The sequence below is a fragment of the Lepus europaeus genome, chromosome 10 (assembly GCF_033115175.1).
Source record: "Lepus europaeus isolate LE1 chromosome 10, mLepTim1.pri, whole genome shotgun sequence".
Classification (NCBI taxonomy): domain Eukaryota; kingdom Metazoa; phylum Chordata; class Mammalia; order Lagomorpha; family Leporidae; genus Lepus; species Lepus europaeus.
In genome coordinates, this window is record NC_084836.1 from 51,390,337 (window position 1) to 51,417,592 (window position 27,256).

The window sequence follows — 27,256 nt, forward strand, 5'->3', positions numbered from 1 at the left end:
AGTAAGTCTTTAAACTCCTGAGAATAAATGCCTAGGTTTTCCAAGACACAATTTCTGCCACCACTTCTTGGCCAATTTATGATTTTCTAGTGTCTGGCACATGGTAAGCACCCAATCATTTGTGGGCTTGTCTATCCCCTGCATTGTTTAGATTATTCTATCTCAAGCAAACTCAAATAGGCTTTGAAATATCACTCAGTGGAAATCTCAGGGCTGAGAAGCTACTAGCTTGGATGACTACCCACATACAGTGTGATAAAGACTGTGAAAGATTTAAAATTTCTCTTCGCTTTATGAAACATAATCTTCAACTCTTACATTCTCTTAAAAAATGAGACCATGATGTGAGGCTAGGAAATAAAAGCTGTATCATAAGGTTTCAGGTGATGTGTGGAATATAAATACAGTCAAACTTAAAGTACTTTTTAAGAACTTTTATTGGGGTTTTATTGCAATCTACTTTTGGCAATAAGAGGAAAGTGACCATAGAAAAACTCCGATCAGATATTATTCAACAAAGCAGTTTTTCATGAATGCTTAAGGTCAGTGTATAGTCAGCTCAGCTTCCAGTATCAACTTGAGTACCTCATTATGGATATCTATGCCAGAATGACAATAGTAAGGCATTGCACGATGCTAAATCATCTAAGATTAAACCACATTTTACATATAATTTTGAGGACAGTAAAGTATACTAATACTCTACAATAAATAAGGATTTTATTTTAAAAAATGTGTTGCTTAGCCCTTGTTGAACAAAATTTAATTATTAGCTTATTCGTTGAGTACTCCAGTTAATAAAGGTTTGATTGTACTTCAAGAACTCTGACTTTTCCAAAGATAAAAAAATTAGTTCTTATTTGTTATGACAAAAATTAGGCTTAAAAGCACATTCACACTTGTCCTTAAAAGCACATTTTTATCATATATGAGATAACTTCTCATGCCCGACAACATGGCTTATATGGCAAAGAGTTATATGCAAAGGACAACTAGAGGGCTATCCTCCCATCCCCACTTCCTCCAAAACGCCACACTCGGCCTCAGTGTAAAAGGTATATTTTATTGCCATGCTACAAAATTTATGAAGTTGGCACTGATAGGGAGAAAGAGAACAAAGGGCAGGGAGGGACAAAGGGAAAATGATGTTGTTACATACATAACAAGGTTTTGTTTTAATCAACAGTGGTAAGTTTTGCCAATATTAAAAAATGCAACCCAAAATTTAAAATGCTGATATGAAACAGCATTAAAATACAATTTATGCATAGTACAGCATCACTTATATGTCTTCTATTAGAGAAATATGGAATGTTTATAAAAGAAATTAACCATAGGGGGTAAAATTTATATTTCATATACAATTTGGCAATGGTAGTCCCACTGTTAAACAATTTTTATAAAAGAAAAAATTAAAAATCTAATAAGCTACCTTTATACAAAGTTGCTATATTTATGCCTTTACGTAGGAAAGAAACAACATTTATAATGCAAATCAGGACATACAATAATCTTACAATATTATACAATGCAATGAAAATAAAAACATAACACAAAGTTTGTCCTTTAGAAAATGTATACTTTGCATTTACTAATGCAAATGTGGCACACTGGTGACTACTGTACTATTAATACCAGTCTGTTTCCATGCTATTCATTGTCCAATTGTCATAGAATTGCAATTGTAATGATGCTACCAAAGAATTGGTATATCCCCAAAAAGTGAGGAAGTAGGGACGGGGGGTAGGCATGGAAAGAGCAGGGAAGACAGACAGGGTGCTGGTTTGGGCAGAATATAATATGGGGTGTCCTAAAATATTTGTTAGTTTTTCAAGCCAAAACATTTTCTATACATCCTGTCATTTCGTACCAATGCCTTTATTCAAATTTGGCAAATGTCAAGGAAAAGGTAATTAGTACCATATACCTCACATGTCAGAAATATGAATGAGATGGCAATACATGTTACTTCCGAGTGATGTCTCTGATGGTATGTCTCTTTCAAGAATATATTTATTTTTATACACACACACACACACAAGACATTGCACAAAATACTTGGGCATTATGGAATGGGAAGAGCAGAGGAGCAATTGGGAAGTACTTTTTTTAGCTTGTTAAAACCTTTACCTTGAGACAAATCTATGGTGGCACGTTGTTGGACAACCGTGAAAACATAAGGCCCCTGTCCCATTTTTAACAGAACATTACTGAGGTACATTTTTATATGCCGTGCCACAAATTTTGGTGGGGGAGGGGGAGAGGGGTAGTGGAAAAAGAAACACCAACTTGACTTATTCTAACGATGAACTAGGCAGTGGGGAGGGGGGTCAACATTAATATCCATAAAAACAAAGATTGCTTGGCAAATTTTCATTAGTCCCAAATGTGATCTCTTCTGGATGCGCTGGGAAGTGAGAAGCTTTTTGCTGAGTCTTCAAGAGTAAAGTGCATATCTCATCACTTCACAGCAGCAGTAAATAAAAGGAACTATTTGCCAATCTTCCTGGAGCAAGGAAAGGCACCATATTTTCCTGTTTTAAAGGAAGATGACGCTGGGAAACAAAGACACTAAGAAAACACAGGTAACACCCATATCGGTTTCCAACCTTGGTCATGGATAAATGCTGTTTATGCTCTATGTGGTTATACAGGAGGATTCTATTTGGGGAGGGGAGAACATATGATCAATGATTATATTTCTAAAACCAAAAAGTGGGATCACATGGTCTATTAACATAACCAATTATCTAAATTATGTCTGCCTCAGAAACTCTCAGACATATGGCCACAACTGTATGCCATTAAAACATCTCACTCTACAACGCACCTAGGAATAGGTACATTCTCCCAGGACACAGCTTAATGCCCGTTACTAGACAACTGCCAAGGACGAGCTGAATTCTAAATTATTTTTCACTTAAATAGGAACATAGGTGACTTCCAGAAAGCATCTAGAAATTAACACCAGTTCTTATGTGTCTTCCTAATTCTCTTCAGTACCTAAAACCAAATTCTTAGCAGACAAACTGGTCCCATTTTCATTTTTAAAGCACAATGTATTTAAAGCGTAAACTGTAATGATTACACTAGCCTTGACCAAAAAATGTAAAGACTAATTAGAATCTGGAGGAAAAAACAAAAAGGATGAGGGAAAGGAAGAATAAAGTAGCCTACCTCCAAAACAGATAAACAGATCAGCCCTTTGATTTGGAGTCATGTTCGGTTTTGACTGCTTATTTCAAAGAAAAACATGGGCATTGGCTCTATTGTAATTCTTATTCCATATGACATAAATTTGGCACAATTAGCAATCTACCCAGCAGAAAGGATAACTAGAATAATACATTAAAAATGGAAACTGCATACCTATACCACTGCTCTTTTTAAGAGAACAGTGAACACTTTAGTAAGCACCAAGTTCACGGGGAAAAAAAGAAAAAGAAACAAAAAACAAAAAATTCTGCTATGCACATAAACCAATGGCACTGAAAATGATAAAGACTTCTGTAATAATTTATTTTCTTTACAATGGTCCCACTCTATTCTGCTAATCCATTCACTGTTATATAATTAGGTAATCTGTTGAAGAAACTGAACACCATACAACACACTTTTTTTGTGCTAAGTTAACCTTAGCTTCATCTGGCAGATCCAGATCATAATCTCAAACTTTCTCCTGTTTAAGAGAAAATTAAAATATTTTGTAAGGTCACCTAACCTTTCCATTCTATCTTCTCTTCCCTAGAGTTTGGGAAACTGGAATGCTGTTGATTTTCCAAGAGTTTCACATATGGGCTCTCATCAGTTTATATAAAACTTCAACTCATTTAAAATCCTAAATTATGACACCATCTCATCACTACCAGATTTCTACTGTACCTGCTATGCTGGCAACAATAGGAACATCCTACTAAAGTCAAAGGATAACCAAGGACCCAGCTTCGAGTGAGAGGACAGCAGAACTGAGGAACGCTGGAGGGGGCATCATTGCTAAAGTGCTGCTAGGGGTGCCTGCTGAGAAAGCACGGTACCTTTGGGGAACTCTGCATCTTAAATGTAGCTTCCTTTTTTTTTTTCTCAGCTGCTAAAGAGATCACCTATGCACACAAGTGAAATTTTCCGCGGAGTGAATCTTTTTATCAACTTAAAAAGTAAACAGCATATAAATAAATACTGGACAAAGGCAACCCTGTTATAGAATAACAGTTAAGTTCCACATGAACCTTCAAAACCATAATTTGACAAAAAATGCAAACTAAGCAACAAGGAACACATAATCCAATTTCAAAACTATATACAAACTCAAGCACTTTAAATGGAAAAAGACATTAAGCCACAAAATAAAGACACCCCAAACACCAAAGGGAAAAAACTGAAGATGAATGGAAACCCAATGGCACAAAGGCCTCCAGAAAACAACGTGTTGGCAATAATTGCTAGGAGAGAAACTTCCAAAATACCGTAGTTCAGATTTTCAAATGTTTTGGGTAAAGTGACCTGAGACTGGTTCTTGAGCCTACTGTAATTCTGAACAAGGTATTTGGACACGGCCTTCAAAGGACATCATGAGATGAGTAAACAAGATCTTGTTTCCTTCCCGCCTTTCAACAACACACCAACAGCGAATCATATTCTTGGACACAAGACTCTGTCTAGTAACACTGAAGGCAGAGGAGCTGACTGGTACAAAAGGAGGTGTGATACTTCTGTTTCCTTTACATGTTTTGGCTCAAGGCAAAAAGCCTTTAGTTACTGAAATAAAGGATTCCTCATGTTTCATGCTGGAGGCCACATACTGTGAACAGTGAATCTACGGATATTATTATTTCCAAAGCCTAGAGTTACCTGTTAGCAATGCACATTACCAAGAGGCTTTATAAAAAGTTTTCAATGCCAACCATGGCTTACACATGAACGATATGCGTAAGTTCAGAATATTGAATACAAATCAACCAGCATGTCATTCATTTCAACTCTCATTTTAAATAGGCACTGTGAAAATGGGAATGCTTCTGTACAATAGTGAGTAGTATATAATGAAATTAGTGTTCTTTACAGAGTACCTGCTCTACATTAATTCCCTTTAAAGATGCACATGAAATATTCAGAAAAAAAAAATCTGTATCAGTCTAGAAAAGGAGTTAGTGTTTAGAAATGAAAATGAAGCACTTGCATCTTCATTTTTTTAAAAACTTCACAAAGGTGCAAACAACATAATGCTTTCCAGGCTCACATGGGCAGATCAGTACTATTATGTCTGGTTTTCCTAGATGTGCCATCGTCTCGTGGCAGTGCTTTCTGCAAATTTGACATAGCAGCAGTTCTCTCGATGTCTATCACAGCATACAGCTCTGTGCGCCGGGTCGGGGTTTGTGGAAGGGGGGTGGTAGGCGTTTTTGGAGTCTGGGGGTTGTCAGAGTCACTGCCACCTTCCAAGTCAACCTGTATGTAATTGAGCTGCCTGTGTTCTAGACTTGGGCGTCTGATATCAAAGTTAAAGACCGTCGGGGTACAGTCCCGACGCCTGGAATATTCTATTTTGTGAGCACTTGCCGGCACGCTTACATTCTCTGTATTTACATAGTTATGCATTGGATCTAGATTATTATGGTAGCCATTTAGAGATGGGGTCTTTGGTCCTAAATTGTCATCTTCATCCCTACTTAGCTTGCGGGCTTCCCAAACAGGAGGCAAAGATGGTAAATTTTCATAGTTTAATAATGCAGTTCTTCTCTGAGCTGAGTTGTTGATATTCTGGGTATCTGAGGTACTAGTGGATGTCAGACGGCCTCTCCTGACCCCTGAGGCACTAGGGATAGATAGCCCGTTTATATTTTCATATACCAGTTTGTTAACAGAGGGTGCGTCTCTTCGTTCATCACTGTCATAGCCAGTGTCCCACTCTGTGTTATTTGCACCACTCCCACTAACTTGATCTCTTCCAAGTTGCTCCAGTTTCTCTTTTTCCATTAATTGCTTTTGAACAGGGGTTGGTCCCAAAACAAACTTGACTCCTTCGGGTTCAAGAAGAATCTGAGGGTCCTGGTCTTCAGTACTACTTGGCTCCTCTTTGGGTGTGTTGCTTTCAGCATTAGAAACCCTTGCCTCTAATGGAACATGCACACTGGTACGGTTTTTCCGCTCTTCTTGCACACCTGTAGTGTTGACGTAGGTATGTACCTAAAGCGAAAAAAATCAATCAATAATTTATTTAAAAAACAAAGCAGAACTGCCTGAGTCTCAGTTAATTTCATTAACATTCTCTATCCAAAACTTTTGTTTTCAAAACTTTTGTGCTTATTTTTTTTAACAAATAAAAAGGTGGGACGAAAGGAAAATGTCTTCCTAATTTGATGGAAGAATAACTACTTTAAAGTAGCATCCAGCATTATACTTCACAGTGAAATACAAAAGTATTCTGTGAAAAAAAAATTTAAAAAATCAAGAAAATGGGGAGTTTTTTTCATTTTTTTGATGTTCTGGAAATCTTCATCTACACATGAAAACATTACTCAAAAGAAGGAAATAATAAGTATTGAAAACAGATAAATTTATCAGTATTTACTGATTTCACTGTATAAAGTGATAAACCCTACTTGAGTTATGTAATATACTTAGATATAAAATAAATATCATCTAGTTAGAAATTAGCACTACTTAGAAAAGCTCAATGGTATTTTGAGGAGACAATAAAAAAATCTGGAAGTCTATATAAAAAATTTAAAGACTTAAAAACGCAATGCAGGGTCCGGTGCTGTGATACAGTGGGTTAAGCCACCATCTGCAGTGCCAGCATCTCAGATGGGTGCAGGTTTGAGTCCCGGCTGCCCCACTAATCCAGCTCCCTGCTAATGCATCTGGGAAAACAGTGGAGGAAGGCCGAAGTCCTTGGGTCTCTACACCCATGTGGGAGACCCGGAAGAAGCAGCTGGCTTTGGCCTGGTCCAGCCCCAGACATTGCAGCCAGTTGGGGAGTGAATCAGTGGATGGAAGATCTCTTTAACAAATCTTTATTTAAAAAAAAAAAAGAGAGAGAGAAAAGAAAGAATGAAACACAAACCAAGAAAGAAAAATGTAATCATCGCTAATAATATAAGTAACCTACTAAACAAATCCAAAGACATTTACATTAAATAAATGATAAGTGATCATATGACTTATCAAAGAAAAGTATAACTAATACACAGATAATCTTCAACCAGATAAGTCATTCCACAAATGAAAGCTAGTCAGAAACCCTATGTACCTCCAGAACATGGCAACAACAAAACCTACTTTTCTACTAGTAGCTCACTGATTATAAAGACTAAAATATGCACAGCTGTATAAATTCTTAACCCACTGAAAGCTCTTACTGATAATGTGAGCTGACCACTTAGTGTGCTTTTCTTGTTCTACAGATGCACCTTTCTTATGAATCCACAAATTACTGTAATTCTAAGTTTCCCTGAGTACCTGCACATACTGAGCACCTGCCAGCAAACACGTGCTATTTCCTCGACTATTCACTGCAAAGTAATTTATCAACAGTGGCAGTTAACATTCAGACCCAATAAAATCTTTCAGTATTAGCACAGTAACCCCCAAACTGCACAATCACTACTGCTGTTCCACAGTAGCACAAGCTTACTTGTTCCTCGGCCACAAGCAGCGGGTGCGTGGATTCTTCCCCCACTGAAGGCAGGCGAGCACTGCCCACGGAAGGATGCCGGCTTGAAGGATGGGATGAAGCATCTCCAAAGGAAGGGTATCGGGGATATCCGTTAGGTAAGTTCTGAGCAGCAAACCCTGGAGCTGGGTTTTGGTGTATTCATGCCAAAATAAAGACAGGATAGGAAGGTAGGGCAGGGAGAATAAAGACAAAAGAGAATCTAATCAGCACCAAGGATTAAGGAAGGTATTTCTGGGAAGACACAGCAGAAATCAGGACAGATATCACCACATCCTTCTTCAGATAATATGCAATATTTACTGTATTCATTTAAAAATATTTATAACTACAGCTAACAGTTTCTAAAAACTGACAATTATTATACTTCTGTTAACCAGTGGTGATTTCCAGCGTGTTGATGCTGAAGCATTTACAACTTTTCGGATAAACATGTGTTACTCAGAGCATAACAGGGAAGATGGGTACTCACTTGTAGGTGTTCGAGGTGTTCTGGGGACTTCTAATTCTGTTTGATGATTATTTCTTTCTACAACTGGCTCTTCCACCACATTTATACTATTATTTTGCATAATCTCTTGCAACATGTTAAATAACTCTTCTGCACGGGCACACTTAAAGGCAAAGATTCCTACAAATATAAACCAAAGTCTTTAAAAAAGCCAGAGGAACACATATCAAAGAACAAAATTACCAAATAATCATTCTATACACCAATAGCAAGATAGGCCCTTTAAATAAATGCATGGCAAATTAATTGTATGCCCTATTTCAAAACATAATCCCAAAAGAAAAGCTCATAGAATAATTTTCATTTGTCTGAGGGAGATGGCCTAAAACAAAGCACACAAATCAATAGTCATTCTAGTAAACATTTTACCAGCAGGGGGAGCCCAACTCTCCATGACCAAGGTGACTATCTATCATTTACCATTTAACAGGCCCCTTGCTGGGATTTTACAGTATTACAATAATTACAACAATTCTGCAAGAAAAGCATTACCAATCCCTTTTCATAAAGTTCAACAGAGGTTATGTACTTTTCCAAGGCCATTAAAGTAGTAGGTAGCAAAAAAATCAAATTACATTCTGTTTGACTCCAATGTTTAGGTTCTTTTCCCAACAAGTTGTAATGACAACGATTCTTGGTCAGTTTGGTGGGACTAATGATTTCTTGAAAATTTTAGTTAAGATAGGTCAAAGTTTCTGACAGAAGATATAACTTATAAATACTTGTAAGTGAATACATGATTTACAATATCTTTTCTGAACAACCCATTTACTTTGGGAATTTTCTTTCAACAAAAAGTAAAATATTAATTTAAACACTGTACTATATATAGAACTGCAAGAACAATATTTCACATATGATAACAGTTGCAGAAAACAAAGGCTAGAGCTACCTACCTTGTCCAGTTTGACACCTTCGACCACTTTCAAAAGAAAAGAGATTGGAGTCATAGCCATAGCGCCGTAGGCAGAGGTAGTGCCATTTGACCGAGTCCCGTTTTCGAGTATATAAGATCAGTTCTGTGTCTGTAAGTTCCATTATGCCAGAACCTAACTCATTCCCATCATCATCCACATTAATGACCTGGAGAAAGAAGGTAACAGTAACAAATATTTCATCAATTATTCAGGAAATGCATTGTTGCGGATTGGTTATCTGCTCATTTGTTTATTCATCAGTATAATGTGTAGGCATGGACTATGTAATAATGTAATATCCAGTTAATAGCTGTAAGGAATTCACATTCCCACTGGGGAGACAAGATATATATATACGCTGTTAATACCATTAACTGTATGATTGACTAGTGTAACAAAGGCTGTAGAAGGCAGAAACTGTAGCCTAACATTGGAGACATCATCTCACAAGGCGAATTTCATTAGATGTGGGCATGATTAAATTTATACAGGAAATCAAATAAGAGGGGAATCTGGTGAGTCAGGAGAGGCAGGATCCATCGTGCTGATACAATGCTGAAACAGAATTGAGAAGGTACCCTTCAAAGAGACCAGAATAGGATCAGCACAGATTTCATGTCAGGAAAGGTCTTATCCTGCTGAGCTTCTAGGAAAAAAAAAAAAAAAATGCCCAACAACTAAGAATAGTAGGTAACATTTATGGAGAAGTTACTTTTAGGCTGGTGCCGTGGTTTAACAGGCTAATCCTCCGCCTTGTGGCACCGGCACACCGGGTTCTAGTCCCGGTGGGGGCGCCGGATTCTATCCTGGTTGCCTCTCTTCCAGGCCAGCTCTCTGCTATGGCCCGGAAGTGCAGTGGAGGATGGCCCAAGTCCTTGGGCCCTGCACCTGCATGGGAGACCAGGAGAAGCACCTGGCTCCTGGCTTCGGATCAGTGAGATGCGCCGGCCGCAGCGGCCATTGGAGGGTGAACCAACGGCAAAAGGAAGACCTTTCTCTCTGTCTCTCTCTCTATCCACTCTGCCTGTCCAAAAAAAAAAAAAAGAAAGAGAAGTTACTTTTCCCTTGGGACTGAGCAAAGTGCTTTACAAGTATTTTCCTCATCAATCGTTCTAACAACCCTAGACTGCAGGTCTCCACTGTACAAAAGTGAATTAAGATTTAGTGACAATGTAACCTGTCGAAGGTTGCAAAGCTATGAAGTCAGGGGGCTGAATCCCACTTGGGTTTGTGAATCCAGAAGCTCTGATTTAGAGCAGACTCAGATTATGACAGACACTTAACGTCTGTAGAAGAATTCAGCTTACAGGTAACACCAAAGAAGTTCCAGCAAACAAGCTGGTGAATCATGAAAGAGGAGGATTAATTTTATGGCAACAAGGGGATGGATCACAGAGTAAGCGGAGGCAAAGCTCAGCGGAGAAATCATCCAACCATACATGGGAATCATGGCTGCAATGTGGTGATGAGCCTGACAGATGTAAATTGCGGTATTTTAAAGAAAGTACTGCCAGAACTGTGGCAAGTTCAAGTTCAACAGAGAAGAGCTAAGGAAAACCAAAGAGGATTCCATACTGTTAGAAAGAAGATGCTGTCACCATTTATTAAAACAAGAAAAGGCAGATGGAAAAAAAGAGTCTGGCGGTAAGAGCAAGGAGGAAAGATGTAGCAGGGGAAGAGAAAGAAGCACATTTAAGTAGGCAGCAACATAGACAGCTCCACCAGTTGTACTGACCTTAAATTTGTTCCGATGGTTATCTGGGACAGCGTCTTTATCTGGACAGCTACAACAGCTACCCATGGCTTCTTCAGAAGACCATGTGAGCACTACATGAGAAATAATTTGAAAGAAAATATTAAATGTGGGATACAAAATTCAAGGGAAAAGACTGCAGAAATCATCTAACACAAGCTTTATTTTGACGTGGAAAACAAAGCCCAATAAGTGTATTGGCTGAAGCTAGATTTCATGTGAATCACTTGGTCAGTTCTGCTCAATGATGAGAATAAATTCTGTGAGGAAGACACTACAGAAATCTGGAATTTCTACTTTAATTTACGAAGGTCTATCTAATCTTATGTTATCTAAAATACAAGCCAAATGAAGGTCTTATATTTAAGACTGTTTTACATAATTAATTTATAGTTATTTAATTAAGAGCTAATCATGGAATTAACCCGTAAAGATTTATCAAGAATTTTACATTTCTTTTTTTTTTTTTGACAGGCAGAGTGGACAGTGAGAGAGAGAGACAGAGAGAAAGGTCTTCCTTTTGCCGTTGGTTCACCCTCCAATGGCCTCCGCGGCCGGTGCACTGCAGCCGGCGCACCGCACTGATCCGATGGCAGGAGCCAGGTGCTTCTCCTGGTCTCCCATGGGGTGCAGGGCCCAAGCACTTGGGCCATCCTCCACTGCCTTCCCGGGCCATAGCAGAGAGCTGGCCTGGAAGAGGGGCAACCGGGATAGAATCTGGCGCCCCCACCGGGACTAGAACCCGGTGTGCCGGTGCTGCAAGGCGGAGGATTAGCCTATTGAGCCACGCACTGGCCAAGAATTTTACATTTCTTTAAAAACTTGAAAAAGGGATGCCAGACTTCCAGCTCAGCAGGTTTTTTGATTTTTGTTACTCATTGCAGTATATTTTAAGTACCCCATAAGATAAGAATTCACTGGTAGGGGTGGGCATTGTGGCACAGTGGATTAAGCTGCCATATGCAATGCCTGCATCCCATACTGGAGCGCCTGGTTTGGGTCCTGGCAACTCTGCCTCTGATCCAGCTTCCTGCCAATGCACCTGGAAAGGCAGCAAATGATGCCACAAGTACTTGAGTTCCTGCCACCCATGAGGGAGATCCAGATGAAGTTTCAGGATCTTGGCTTCAGCCTGGCCCAGCTCTGGTTGTTGCAGGCATGTGGGGAACGATCCAGCAGATTGAAGATTTCTCTGTCTGTCTCTGTCTCTCTCTCTCTTTCAAATAAATAAATCTTCTCAAAAATTGGTAAACAAGACAAAAATATCAAATTTGGAATAGTGTGTTAGCAAGAGAGAAAGGAAAGTCGAAACTTAAGCAGTAATGTAATAGTACTAGCAAATTGAGATGGCATTTCTATTTAATTCTTCTTTCCTACAGGTTATGCAGGTGACTAAGTGTTCAAGGGCATTCAAAATGAACAAAGGAAGAATTTGAAGCCTCATTTATGCACAAGGCAAAGAATCAGAAGGAATATGACATTTGACAAAGGGGACGAGAAGGAGCACAAAACATTACAAACATAAATCTGATTGAAACTTGCTTGAAACCCTCCAGTGGCTCTCCACCACACACAAGACGAAAATTTTAACTCTGTGTGACATGAGGTCCTTCACAGTCTGGTCCAGTCTAACGTCCTCCTCTTCTATGCTTCAAGCCCCACCCTTGGGTCCAGGCAGACTGCACAAGCTGCAGATTGCCCAGTGCACCTTGTTCTCTCACATCCTCCCGTCTGCTGCCCTCCGCCTGCCACGTCTGCCTGCTTGAGACTTAGAGTGCAGCATCTCTAGGAAGCCTTCTCTTACTCCAACCAACTAGGGGGCTAAATATCTTAGGTACCTTCTGCCCAAAGCGCCCTAAGCTTCCCAGACTCACAGCATCTACCGCACTTTGTACTTGGTAGAAACTCTGATCAGTTGTCCGTCTCTTTAGCTATCCTTTCTCCCTCCACTGTATGAGCCTTCCCAGCAGGGATGCACCTTACTGCCTAGTGCCTCACACAATCCCTGGCAGAGAGAAGGGCTTTAGGCCTTTGTGGACTGCATGGACTATACCAAACAAAGGTGAAGAATGCCTGGCAGGTGTAAGTATTAAGATAAGAAAGTATAATGTACATAAACTAAAAGAAGTAACTACAACACTAAAGCTAATTAAAATTCAAGATATTTGGCATTCTGCTCTAATAAGACACTCAAGATTCACAGCAGAAAGATGATTAAATCATTATCTGTGGGGCTGGTGCTGTGACGTAGTAGGTAAAGCCACTGGCTGCAGTGCTGGCATCCCGTATGGGCGCCTGTTCAAGTCCCAGCTGCTCCACTTCCAGTCCAGCTCTCTGCTGTGGCCTGGGAAGGCAGTAGAGGAAGGCCCCAAGTCCTTGGGCCCCTGCATCCATGTGGGAGATCTAGAAGAGGCTCCTGGGTTCGGAACAGCACAGCTCCGGCCACTGTGGCCATCTGGGGAGTGAACCAATGAATAGAAAACACTGTCTCTCCCCCACCTCCTCTAAGCCTCTGTGTAACTCTGCTTTTTAAATAAACAAATAAATCTTAAAAAAAAAAAAAGAAGAAGAAGAAGAAGTGGAGCAGCCGGGACTTGAACCAGTGCCGTATGGGATGCTAGTGTCACAGGTGGCAGCTTTATCTGCTACTCCACAGCACTGGCCCCATCCTAGGATATTCTTAACTTGAAAAATGCATTAGGGTAATCCTCCACCGGCAATGCCGGCAACCCATATAGGTACCAATTTGAGACCCCGCTGCTCCACTTCCAATCCAGCTCTCTGCTATGGCCTGGGAAAGCAGTGGAAGACGGCCCAAGTCCTTGGGCCCTTGCACTCGCGTGGGAGACCCAGAAGAGGCTCTTGCTTCCTGGCTTCGGATCAGCACAGCTCTGGCCATTGCAGCTATCTGGGGAGTGAATCAGTGGGTGGAAGACCTCTCTCTTCTCTCTGCCTCTGCCTTTCTGTAAGTCGGCTTTTCAAATAAACAAATAAATAAATCTTTTAAAAAATCATTATCTGTACATGCATTTAAGGGAAGAAAAAGATGTAAACAGATATTGCACTACAATCAACTTTGTACTAAAATATGGAGCAGAGTACTGTGGACAAAAGGGAGTAAATGACTGGGTTAGTCACAGCAGGAAGCAGACTTGAGCTGGGACTTTTCAAAAGTGAGCAGAAAAAATGTGCTAGGTAAAAAACCGAAATAGGCACTTCGGACGGATAAAAGATCACATGCAAAGGCGAAGGTCGTGAAAGGTCACATGACACTCAGGTGTTTGGTACACACTGAGGTGTTCAGTACAAGTGGAACACAAGGTCAGCTGTAACCCAAGTTGGGCCAAACTATAAAGCATTCTGGACAATGAGCTAGGGATGTGGGACTTGATCTTCTGACCAACTACAAGCTAGTGCTACCTCTAGTAGTCCCACGGCAGAACCTGTGTAACTTCATCGTGAACCAGTAGATATCACTCTCTGTCTCTCCCTCTCTAATTCAGCCTGTCAAATGAATAAATAAATCTTTCTTAAAAAGATTTTTTAAAGATTTTTTTTTCATTCAGGCAGAGTTACAGAGAAAAAGAAAAACAGAGAGAGAGAGAGGTCTTCCATCCGCTGGTTCACTCCCCAAATGGCCACAACGGCCAGAGCTGGACTGGTCCAAAGCCAGGATCAAGGAGCCTCTTCTGGATCCTCCACTTGGGTGCAGGCATATTAGCAAGGAGCTGGATCAGAAGTGGAGTAGCCTGGACTTGAACCAGTGCCTATATGGGATGCTGGCACTGCAGGCAGCAGCTTAACCTGCTGTGCCACAGCGCCAGCCCTATAAATAAATCTTAAAAACAAACAAAAAGACTATTTCTTAAAAGGAGCAGCAAAAACATCCTTTTACTTGCAGCCTCACTAGTCAACCTGTTAAGCAGAGCTTTCTGTGTTGGCAGGTGTAGATGCAAGGCAGTGTAGCCTTACCCGCAACACGTCCCACCCTGAATGTGCTGCTCAGGATAACAATGAGTAATGAAATGTCTAATATGTGACACAAAAGCTTTGAGTATTATGCTAAAGATAAAATACTTTAAGCTACACATGATAAAAAGTCACCAATGTATTTTAAGTAGGAAAGTGAGATAGACATGCATTTTAAATACCTCCATCTGCAGGATAAATTTAAGCAGGAATTTAGCTCAGAGCAAAGGAAATCAATTTGGGACTGCTGAAAAATGAAGTATGATAGAGATCTAAAACCAGAACATCAATAGTAGGAATAAAGAAGAAATGTCTGAGTATAAGAACAGTTTTGGACGAAAAGTCAGCAACATCAAGTGGTGGCCTTGGCATAACAGAAAAAGAGGCAGCTTCCAATCACAACAGATCAGGAAAAACTGGCAGTCTTCAAGTGGAAGTGAGCATGGCTAGTTCAGTTTCACATGTGCAGAGACTAGCCACGGGGAAATACGCAAGAGAGGTGAGTACCTGAGCATGGGTCTGAGGGAGGAGGCAAAACAGCAGAGAACTTGCAGTATCTGAAGCTATAGAACAGATGAGTCTACTCAGGGACAATATAAAGAGAGGTCTGTGGTTGCAATTCGGGGGGTGGGGGGGACGGAGAATACAAATGAGTTTAAGTACAGAAATAGAAAGGAGCCAATGAAGAACAGGATGGGGGAGGACTGAAATATACAAATTAAGAAAAGAGGGCATTACCCACATGGAATGGTAGGGAAGGATGCCAAACTGCAATAAGGCAGTAGCCCCAATAGGTTGACTATTCTTTCAAGCGTTGGCTGAGAAAGAAAAAGTGCAGCACTAGAGTGTACACAGATACAAGTGAAAAAAAATATAGGCCATGGCTGGCACTGTGGCGTAGTGGGTTAAGCTGCCACCTGCAGTGCTGGCATCTCATATGGGCACTGGTTCAAGTCTGGGCTGCTCCACTTCTGATGCAGCTCTCTGCTATGGCCTGGGAAAGCAGTAGAAGATGGCCCAAGTCCTTGGGCCCCTGCACTCATGTAGGAGACCCAGAAGAAGCTCCTGGCTCCTAGCTTCGGATTGGTGCAGCTCCAGTCATGTGGCCAATTGGAGAGTGAAACAGCAGATGGAAGACCTCTCTCTCTCTCTCTCTCTCTCTCTCTTTCTGCCTCTCTTCTCTGTGTAATTCTGACTTTCAAACAAACAAATAAATCTTAAAAAAAAGAAAATATGCCTGGGCAGGCACTGCGGGGGTATTAGGGTAAGCTGCTTTGCCTGCAGCACCAGCATAACATATGGGCACTGGTTCAAGTCCCAGCTGTTCCACTTTTGATCCAGCTCTCTAATAATGTACCTGGGAAAGCAGGCCCAAGTGCTTGGGCCCCTGCACATACATGGGAGACCTGAAGAAGCTCCTGGCTCTGGCCTAGTCCAGCCTTGGCCATCTGGGGAGTGAACCAGACAATGGAAGCTTGCTTGCTCACTCGCTCTCTCTCTCTCCCCCAACTCTATCTTTCAAAAAAATAAACAAAGCTTAAAAAAGAGAGAAAATGCCATTTGAATTATTTAATGTTATTTTTAAAATATTTGTTTATTTATTTGAAAGGCAGAGTTACAGAGAGTCAGAAGCAGAGGCAGAGAGGTCTTTCATCTACTGGTTCACTCCCCAAAGGCAGCAACAGTCAGAGCTGGGCTGATCTGAAGCCAGAAGCCAGAAGCCAGGAGCTTCTTCTGGGTTTCCTACATGGGTTCAAGGACTTGGGCCATCTTCTACTGCTTTCCCATTCCATAGCAGAGAGCTGGATCGGAAGTGGAGCAGCCGGGACTCGAACCAGCGCCCATATGGCATGCTGGCATTGCAGGCGGCGGCTTCACCTGCTATGCCACTGCACTGGCCCTGTTATTTATTATTTTAAGATAACAAGAATTTAAGCAACCTTGTCATCATTAGGTCAGGAAAAATTCAAAAACAGGAAACAACAAAGGAAAGAAAAGAGTTAACTGATGGATCAAGAAGCGGGGGGAAATCAGGAAAGAAGAGGGAGGATGGGGGTGCACAGCAGAGAAGCTGCAGTAGGTAAGACCCATCGTCCTGCACGTCCTTTGTAAGGCAGAAGGCAAGACCCCCATAACGAGGGACCTGAGGAGAACATGGACCAGTCTACCAAGGAGCTACCCAAGGAAAGACAGCAGGATCAGTAAGTAGGCCGGGATGAGAGCCCAGTGGAGGCTGCAGAGTCAGACGATGGTGCTCTGCTGGTAGCGCTCACCAGCTCAGATGGTGGACAGTTCAGGCTCACAGGGCAAGGAAGCTACACGAGGCTGGCAATACCGGGGTTTCAAACAACGAATCAGCAGGTCCAGTCAGGAGAGAAGTACAGAAAGAGGAGGTTTCACAAAATTAGAAAATGGAGGCAAAAACCACAGGAGGCTTCTTAAGGTTCAAGAATATGCTTAGCTGGAACAGTTGGAACATAGGCAGCTTAATCTTACAACTCCAGGACAGAGACTCCCTAAAAATTACTTGTTTATTTGAAAAAGAGAGACAGAAGAGACAAAGAGAGATAGAAAGAAGAGAATGGTCGACTTCCCAAATGTCCACAAAACTTGGGGATGGACCTGACCAATCAATCTAGGTCTCCCAAGTGAGTGGCAGGAACCCAAATACTTGAGCCATCAACTGCCGCCTCCCAGGGTACACATTAGTAGGAAGCCGGAATTGGGAGCAGAGCCAGGACTCAAACCCAGGCACTCTGACATGGGATGCAGGCACCCCGAAGGGCATCTTAACTGCTGGGCCAAGCACCCATCCCAGGAGACATTTTTTAATGTGGAGCTTTCATCCACATCTTTGACTCCCTCTACTGAACCATACACTAGATATTCTCCATTTATGCCCACAATGAATTATTATTGTTATTCTCCATTAGGACCTCATATTAGGCTAATACTTGCAGACCACATCTGAGTTGCAACATCTGATGAAAAATTATGTGATCTCATCAGCATGTACTACTCCAAGCTCACAACTCAGCAAAAACAAATGGTCTTGTTATGCTCCCTGCAGAGCAACACACAAAGAACAAAAGGTAGCTTCTGTTTAGGAAAAGTTTGCTGAATATTTCAAATTAATAAACATTGTCTTAGTTTAATTAAAGCCATTTGTCTTTATTCTTTGGGAGTTGGTGGGTCTCAGCAAATCAAGAAGCATACTGGTTGCATTTAAGAAAAGATTATTTTATTAAATTCTCTAGTTTAAAAAGTGCAATTTATGGATTTTTTTTTAAAAGGCAAATGTCTACTTACCTAGATCTGGCCATTAATATTCTTAGCCTCTGCTGCAGCATTAGGAGTTGAATCATGCTTCAAAACACCATGTTTTCTTTGTTTGCTGACTTAACCTAGAAATAGTAGAAAAAATTGATAATTTCCTCCTTCTTTTAATGTAATAATTTTCCTGATGAGACTTTGAGCAACACAGTTGGTTTAGTTAACCTATTTACACAAATTCAAATGTTAAAAGAATTGATTAAAAAAACCCCAATAATATGTAGGATTAATTTCATTTCTTTTCAAAAGAAGAAGTAAAAATGCAATGGTCTAAGTTCTAAGATGTTTCTGGCTTCTCCACTACAGCTCCGACACTGGACAACTCACCTCTCTATACTTATCTCCTCAGCCGTAAAATGAGGGGTTAGACGAAACAACCTCCAAGGTTCTGCTCAGCTCTGAAACCCTCACTTTAGCCAGTGGCAGACAAATTCTCCACCCCTGGTGACTTTTCCTAAACCTCACTCACTGTCATTCCTTCTGTAGAGCTGATTTGCTTTAGAATCCACCCTCTGTGTCTTCCTATTCCACAAGAATCCCCAGAACCAATTCAGAGAAGTAGGTTAATCAAAAAAGAGACTAGAACAAGCATGCCCGAGTCATCAGGCAGTGATATTGCAGCAATACATTAGTCTTTAGTTGTAAGAGATGCACTCCATTTAAAACAAATTTTCTAGTGAATTTTTTTCACTCTACATACTGAGAAAAAGTCAAACTCACTAACGGAAGCACTAGTATTTACCAAACACATATGCTGTAGTGGCATTACGTTAGGGGTTATGGGAATAGCTTTATTTAAACTTACGTATTTGTTAACTAGAGTTAACGAATATGACATATATCCAAAACAAACATTTCTAAACGAAGCACCCATAAACAATCAACAACCTCAGCTCTGGCTTCAGATGCCCTCTGTGTAAGATCAGCGAGCCAGGTGTGTTTGCTTCTGCCCCTTGTGTGCTGCTGCAACACCTCATTTAAGACGGGGAGCAAGCCAGTGTCTCAGCTTTGGGATCCCCTTCTTGATGCTCCAGAAGCTTCAACATTTATCATGCTTTGTCTCTGACTTGTAAAACTGCCCAGGGCTGAGCTAATTCTATCATAAATCATTTGTCTTCTGTGAATATATATATATGCTCTTTGCCAATTTCTCTTTTCTAAGAGATTTTAGCCAATTAATTCAGGAAAATCTCTCTTCTTTGTTTTGCAATCCATATATAAGCCTTTCCCATTCCTATCCTGAACTGTGTTTAGCAAATAAAATAAATGAGACTGATTTACCAATAACTCAGTATCAAGGAAAAGTCACAAATTTTGAAACAAAGTTTAAACTTTTTTTTTTTTTTTTTTTTTGGACAGGCAGAGTGGACAGTGACAGAGAGACAGAGAGAAAGATCTTCCTTTTTGCCACTGGTTCACCCTCCAATGCCCGCTGCGGCCACCGCAGGAGCCAGGTGCTTCTCCTGGTCTCCCATGGGGTGCAGGGCCCAAGCACTTGGGCCATCCTCCACTGCACTCCTGGGCCACAGCAGAGAGCTGGACTGGAAGAGGGGCAACCGGGACAGAATCCGGCGCCCGGACCGGGACTAGAACCCGGTGTGCCGGCGCCACAAGGCGGAGGATTAGCCTATTGAGCCGCGGTGCCGGCAGAAGTTTAAACATTTAAAAGAATTATTGTACCAATCTATAAAGCTCTTGAAAGTATTAAAAAGCTGCCCTTTGAATCTCCAGAATTTTTTTTATTCTGACCTCTTTTTGAGGATTAATATCTATTCAGTTGATTGTTGAATCATTTTGATTATTAGCACTATCAAAGTATTGTAGAATTTCTGCTGGCTTTTACTTTTTTCAGTGCAAATATCCAGCATGTCAAACACTTTCCATAAGGAAAGACAGTATGAGTTCTAAACAACTGACTCTCAAAGCAATTCTGGAATGAATGTAGCCCTCTTTGACTTTGGAATACTGGTGCCTCACATGTTCTCTGAGCCTTTGGTTTCTCCCCAGCTAGTAGACAATTAAAGATTGAAAGGTAATTGGGAGGTAGTGAGAAGGAAGCTATATTACAGATATTATATGGAGGTGTAATCTTACTGTTATATGGGTGTATTTTCTCTAACATAGAAAGTAGCAACAACTATGATTCTCACTCAAAAAGATACAACTTTACCAGGAAAATCATGCAGAGGCTAAAAAGTATACTAAAAACTCTTTACTACCATCCTATTTTTCAATAGCAAACTGATTTTAAAGCCCTCACCATATTGCTGGACTTAAGTCATTTGGATGATCTCATTTAATCCAAGGGACATCTTTTGAGGTAGATTCTACCATTATTTCCATGTTCTAAATGAGAAAACTGAGGCTTAAAAACGTTAAGCAGTTTTCCCAGGGTTAATACCTAGTCAGATTATCTGATTCCAAGGTTTAATGTCTTATTAAGTAAATAATGTATTAATGTATTAATGCAATTAATATGTGATTAATGTGCATAAAAGTTTAGGATACTAAGTGCATATAGTAAGCATTCAGTTAGCTATTGAAATAATAATTTATTATAAAACAATGCTATATGCCTTTGTTATAATTAACCTTTCTATGCTTCAAATTCCTAGTATGTAAGAAAAGATTGGGGCACCATCTTCATAGAATTATTGTGAAAACCAAGTAAATTCTGCATATAAAGACTTTCAGAAAGCCATACAGTGTTTTAAAAGACAAAGCACTGTGGCCGGCGCCACAGCTCACTAGGCTAATCCTCCGCCTTGCGGCACCGGCACACTGGGTTCTAGTCCCGGTCGGGGAGCCGGATTCTGTCCCGGTTGCCCCTCTTCCAGTCCAGCTCTCTGCTGTGGCCAGGGAGTGCAGTGGAGGATGGCCCAAGTGCTTGGGCCCTGCACCCCACGGGAGACCAGGAGAAGCACCTGGCTTCTGCCTTTGGATCAGCGTGGTGTGCCGGCCGCAGCGTGCCAGCTGCGGCGGCCATTGGAGGGTGAGCCAACGGCAAAAGGAAGACCTTTCTCTCTGTCTCTCTCACTGTCCACTCTGCCTGTCAAAATAATAATAATAAAAAAGACAAAGCACTGTTATAGCACCACTATGGATAAAATCCTGTCTGTGTATAACAATCGAGCATTTTTGCACTGCACGCACAGTAGGCCTAGAACTTCAGCACCGTCCTTACAAGTGTTACATTAATATAGCTAGTAAAGGTGTCCTAAATTATTCCAATAGGATTCCTGCAGAATGACCAGCACAGAGAACACTGAATTCTATTCACAAGTGTGATTATAAATGTGCTGCTTAGAAAGGTACATTTGGTTTTTTCAGTTCACTAGCACCGAGGGTGAATTTGGCTTGCACTACAGTAGTTCTGTTCAGATACAGCTGGGACAGAATACCTATAGATACAAGTATAGCACATAACTCTAAATTTTGGGCAAGCTAACTGTCATGTTGTAGTATTTTAAAAGAATCAAGAGAATGGCATTCAAGAAATCATGTTGTGTCAATAATCTGTTTCTTTTAAACCACTGGGTAGGTTGTTTTTCATTCTTACACATTAGTTTTCTGCTTATTCTTAACATCCATAAGGATTTTTTTATTGTTTAGATTACTCTAAGGAAGAGAAGTTTTTATAAAAAAGCAGAGGAGAGGAGACTCTCGGTACACTATGCTAGTTACCTGATCCATTGCCATTATAGAAAAAGCACGCACACGTTAACACAGGTCCTTGTGAGCTGCAAGTTTAAAGAACACACAGGCGGCCGGCGCCGCGGCTCACTAGGCTAATCCTCCGCTTGCGGCGCCGGATTCTGTCCCGGTTGCTCTTCCTGTCCAGCTCTCTGCTGTGGCCTGGGAGTGCAGTGGAGGATGGCCCAAGTGCTTGGGCCCTGCACCCCATGGGAGACCAGGAGGAAGCACCTGGCTCCTGGCTTTGGCTCGGCGCAGTGCGCTGGCCGTAGCAGCCATTTGGGGGGTGAACCAACAGAAGGAAGACCTTTCTCTCTGTCTCTCTCTCTCACTGTCCGAAAAAAAAAAAAAAAAAAAGAACACACAGGCACACAGAACTACACAGGTATGTGAGTATTTTTAAATACCATATATTTTTATTCCTTTAGATTTTTTTATTCTAAGGGCAATGTTAATGAACTGCTTCACAGTTTATAACTGTCCACTCACACCTCTTTTTTTTTCACTCTTGAAAATATCGACTACTTAATGTACAAATCACTTCAATATCTGGAACTTTTTTTTTCTGGAAACTTTTGAGTCTAATCTAAATTCCTTCTAATGTAATTTAACCGATTCTTTTCATTTGTGTCCTAAGAGACAAGTAAAACCAGACGATTATGGAAGATTAAGCACATAGTTGTGTATACTTAAAATGCCCTCAATCCATTTTCTGTGGGTAAATCAAAAATATTAATAAAATGGCATGTCTTTATTTCAGCAATAATAGCTGTATTAAGACAACAAAATGTCACTCAGTAGATAAAAATGGTTTGCAAACAACTATCAATATCAAGGAGAGACTAAAAAAATGAATTCATTCATTTCTCCAGAGATCCACACATTGCAACATTCAAAAAGTAGTTTCCGAAGTACCTACTCTCTGCCAAACAGTGATTAAACAGTAGGAATCAAAATAAAAGACACACACTCTGATTCCAAGGAGTTTCTTAACTAGTTTCTTACCCACTCTACCCTACCCCTGCCCAATCACAACTGAATATGGGGGCCGATCCATATGTAGGTGATATAAGCACATTAGCCATTTAACTCAGAGCAGAAAGAAAGAAGTGTCAAGGAAAACATCCCAGGAATGGTGATCCCTACATTGAGTCTGGAAAGACGGATAGGAGCTAGTGAAGAATACAATTTTGTGTATTTAACAAATATTAAGAAAATGTTATTAAAATGCCTTGCTAAAAGTAAAGCACAAAAAAGCTTAAATAGCAGTTTTTGTAAGACTAGTCATAACTCAATTATGGAGTCATTCTAACCTTGGGGCGTATTTTTTCCCAGATACTGGTGATTAATTTATCCAATTACATCTGAGTGCCTATCATGTTGTCCCTAAGACACATGCAAACCCACTAGCTGAGTCACTCTGGCTTAGTTAATACAGAAATGTAATCAGCAGCAAGGGCAACAATCCCAGAACCTTCATTCACAGGAAAAAAAAATCATCATCCTTCAGAATTCTCAAAGAAACTCTTAGCTTAGTACTTATATACTGCAATATAAAATATGTTCAGCAAAAACAAATACTGTCCTACAGCAACATCAAAAGGATGAACATTTATGAGGAACCATGCAGCTCTTCCCCTAAAATTGCAACAAGGAAGAGAGATGATTATCAGGTAGCAGTGAGAAAGAAAGATAGGCATTTTCCAGAAAGCATTTATTATTAACTTTGAAAATTTGAATGAATACATTTGATCTTATTATTCTCCAAATCAGTGCTCTGTATATGAATGTCTTAAAATTTTATTTATTTATTTGAAAGGAAGTTAGAGAGAGAGAGAGAGAGAGAATCTTCGATCTGTTGGTTCACTCCCCAATTGGCTGCAACAGCTGGGTCTGGTTCAGGCAAAAGTCAGGAGCCAGGAAATCGAGCTGTGTTTCCTACATGTGTGGCAGGGACTCAAGTACTTGGGCTATCTTCTGCTGTCTTCCCAGACACTTTAGTAGGAAGCTGGATCAGAAACATAACCCCAGGGATGTGAAGCCACCCACAATATGGAATGCTGGCATCGTAGGCAGCAGCTGAATTAAATGCACCACAATATTGGCTCCTGCATATTACTTCTTATAATGTTTCAAATCAACAAATGAATGCTTAGCCCTTATAATAAATAAATAAGCTCCTGGCTCCTGGCTTCAGATCGGCACAGCTCTAGCTGTTGCAGCCATCTGGAAAGTAAACCAGGGGATGGAAGACCTCTCTCTCTGCATCTGCCTCTCTGTAACTCTGCCTTCAAATAAATAATTTTTTTAAAAAAAAAAAAAAAGACTTTACACATGGATTTAAAAGTTTCTTTCTTCAAAACAAATCTGTTTTTCTTTGGGCCTTTCAGACCAGACCAGAATGCCTTAATGGCTGATTCTGAAGTCAGAGTGCTATGAAATGATTGTCATTCTGTGAGTCTACTGTGTAGACTGCTTCCCATGTTCAAACACTCTCTCCTTTTTAATTCTTTCTACTATTATTACCAGACACTTGATCTTATTTATATGATTCTTTTAACATTTAATCCTATCTATATGATCACTTTAACACTTAATATGGTCACTTTAACACTTAAGATGGCATTTTTATCACCCAACTTAATGGGATTTGGGGCCCCATGGCAAGTTTTTAAACTGTACCTTTAGAATAAGTCCATAGGAATGTTTGCAAAACTATACAACTTTAAAGTTACAAACTTCCTCCTCCCTCTCTTATTCCTACTCTTATTTTTACTGAGATCTATTTTCAATTGACTTTATACACATATAACTAACTCTATGTTAAGTAAGGAGTTCAACAAATAGTACAAAGAAAAAATGCACAACAGTTCCTCGACAGTCAAGACAAGAACTGTTCAAGTCATAACTTCTCATGGTGTCAATTTCAGGTTTCCTTTTAGGTGCTCTATTAGTTATTACAGATCAGGCAGAACATAAGGTATTTGTCCCTTTGGGAGCGGCTTATTTCACTAAGTATGATGTTTTCCAGATTCATCCATTTTGATGCAAATGATCAGATTTCATTTTTTTATACTGCTGTGTAGTATTCCACAGAGTACATATCCCATAATTTCTCTATCCAGTCTTCAGTTGACGGGCATTTAGGTTTATTCCATGTCTTAGCTACTGTGAACTGAACTGCAATAAATGGGGGTGCAGATAACTTATTTACTGATTTCATTTCCCTTGGGTAAATTCCAAGGAGTGGGATGGCTGGGTAATATGGTAGGACTATATTCAGATTTCTGAGGTATCTCCATACTGTCTTCCACAGTTGTTGTACCAGTTTATATCCCCAACAACAGTGGATTAGGGTACCTTTTCTCCACATCCTCACCGCATTTGTTGTTTATTGATTTCTGCAGGAAAGCCATTCTAACTGAGGTGAGGTGAAACCTCATTAGGTTTTGATCTGCATTTCTCTGATGGCTAGTGATCCTGAACAGTTTTTCATGTGTCTGTTGGCCATTTGGATTTCCTCTTCTGAAAAATGTTTAAGTGCGGGGGCTATAGGCTGCTGGGGTCCTGAGTTGTGCGTGTCCACGGCCCCCACGTAGGCCTACTGTGTCCCTCCAATTTGCATAGAATTTCCTCTGCTGTTTTCTCCCAAACTCTTCCCTTAGACTACACTCTACTTTTTAAAAACTATCTTCTCTTAGAGCAGCAAGCCCCCTCCCTACTCTGCCATCTTAATCCAATCAAAACAAAAATGTTTTAATTCAAGTGTCTCCACATTATTCTTAAGAAGGTACAGAATAAAGCCCTACACTCAGATCAAAGGGATCTTGTAGGTTAAAGTACTTCATGAGTTCTGTAATAATGATGTTAAGCATCAGAAGCCTTTTTGGCTTACTTTCCAGTTCTTGGTAATGTTTTAAAAAAAGTAGAGGATATTGAAAAACTGATCCTCAGGTCACTACATTGTTCTCATTATTTTTTTTAATATGTTTTAAAAAAGATTTTTGTTTATTTATTTGGAAGGTAGAGTTTTTTTTTTACAGAGAGGCAGAGAGGGAAAGAGAGGTCTTCCACCTGCTGGCTCACTCCCTAAATGGCTTTTACCTGTTCCTAGATGGCTTTAACTGTTCCAACACTGGCCCCTTTCATGATCTTAAACCAGGCTATCAAGCACCCCTGGTGAAGGCAATTCTAAAGAACTGTCTCCAAGAGGACAGCTCATGTCACTGGAGATGTTCCCTCTGAGCACAACGCAGAGCAAAATATAATTTTTAAATAATTTCTTTTATTTTAGGATTTATTTATTTATTTGAAAGTCAGAGTTACACACAGAGAGAGAGAGAGAGAGAGAGAGAGAGATCGTCCATCCTATGGTTCACTTCCCAATTGGCTGCAATGGCCGGAGCTGCACCAATCCAAAGCCAGGAGCCAGGGACCCAAGGACTTGGGCCATCTTGTACTGCTTTCCCAGGCTATAGCAGAGAGCTGGATGGGAAGTGGAGCAGCCGGGACTAGAACCAGAGTCCATATGGGATGTTGGTGCTACAGGCCAGGGCTTTCCCAGGCCATTATAGGGAGCAGGATCAGAAATGGAGAAACCAGGACTTGAACCAGCACCCATTTGGGATACCAGCACTGCAGGCAGCTTCACCCACTATGCCACAGCACCGGCCCCCCTGGGTAAGTTAAAATTAACTCCCACCACTACCACTCCCTACCTCACTGTTAGAGGTGGGGAGGCTGGTGAAGTAGTAACTGTGAGGGTCGAATTAGGGAAGCTGAAAAATGAAGACAGAGAAAAGAGGACAGGGTAACACTTAGGAGATGGCATCAGTAACAATCCAACAGACTGGCAAGAAAAAGAGGAGCCAAGGAAAATACCCACATTTTCAGTTTAGGTGACAGTTAGGGAACCTCAGGAAAGGCACAAGGTTTACAGAAGCCCTTTAGCTCAGTGTTGAATGTGCGTGATGTCAGCGATACATCCAAGTGGAGATACTCAACAGGCAAACAGAATACAGGTAAGGATGTGGAAGAGACAGCTAGGAATCAGCTTATGAATGCAATTCAGACAACAAGATGAGACTTGCCCAGTGAGAAGAGAACAAGGACCTGCAGAAACACCAACATTTAAAGGAAATGCAGAGGAAAAAAATTCACAAAAAGCAAAGGAAAACCCAAAGAGTCATGGTATCACAGAAACCTTGAGTTAACGTGAGATGGCACATTCAAAGATGTGAAACCATTCAGAGAAGACTGTAGAAAACAGTTCAGAGAAATTAGCAGTATGGAAAAAAGATGACAGCAGTCTTTAAACTTTTATCTTAGGTAATAATGGACTTGACTTGCCCCTAAAATAGAAGTTGGATAAAACCACAGAAGTCTAAAGAAATAAAACAAACTTCCAT

General features: G+C 40.5%; 1 protein-coding gene across 4 annotated transcripts in view; it reads right to left on the reverse strand.

The window, feature by feature from the left end:
- Nucleotides 1–435: 435 nt before the first annotated feature.
- The window catches only part of FRS2 (fibroblast growth factor receptor substrate 2), a 125,646-nt gene continuing 98,825 nt past the window's right edge, over nt 436–27,256 (reverse strand). For all 4 annotated transcript variants that reach the window (XM_062203245.1, XM_062203246.1, XM_062203247.1 and 1 more), the window contains 6 exons: nt 18,132–18,226; nt 10,836–10,927; nt 9,080–9,266; nt 8,145–8,303; nt 7,634–7,797; nt 436–6,183 (listed from right to left, as the gene is read on the reverse strand). In XM_062203245.1, coding sequence (XP_062059229.1) covers nt 5,233–6,183; nt 7,634–7,797; nt 8,145–8,303; nt 9,080–9,266; nt 10,836–10,901 — 1,527 coding nt within the window. In that variant the 5' untranslated portion in view covers nt 10,902–10,927; nt 18,132–18,226 and the 3' untranslated portion in view covers nt 436–5,232. The remainder of the gene's footprint in view (nt 6,184–7,633; nt 7,798–8,144; nt 8,304–9,079; nt 9,267–10,835; nt 10,928–18,131; nt 18,227–27,256) is intronic.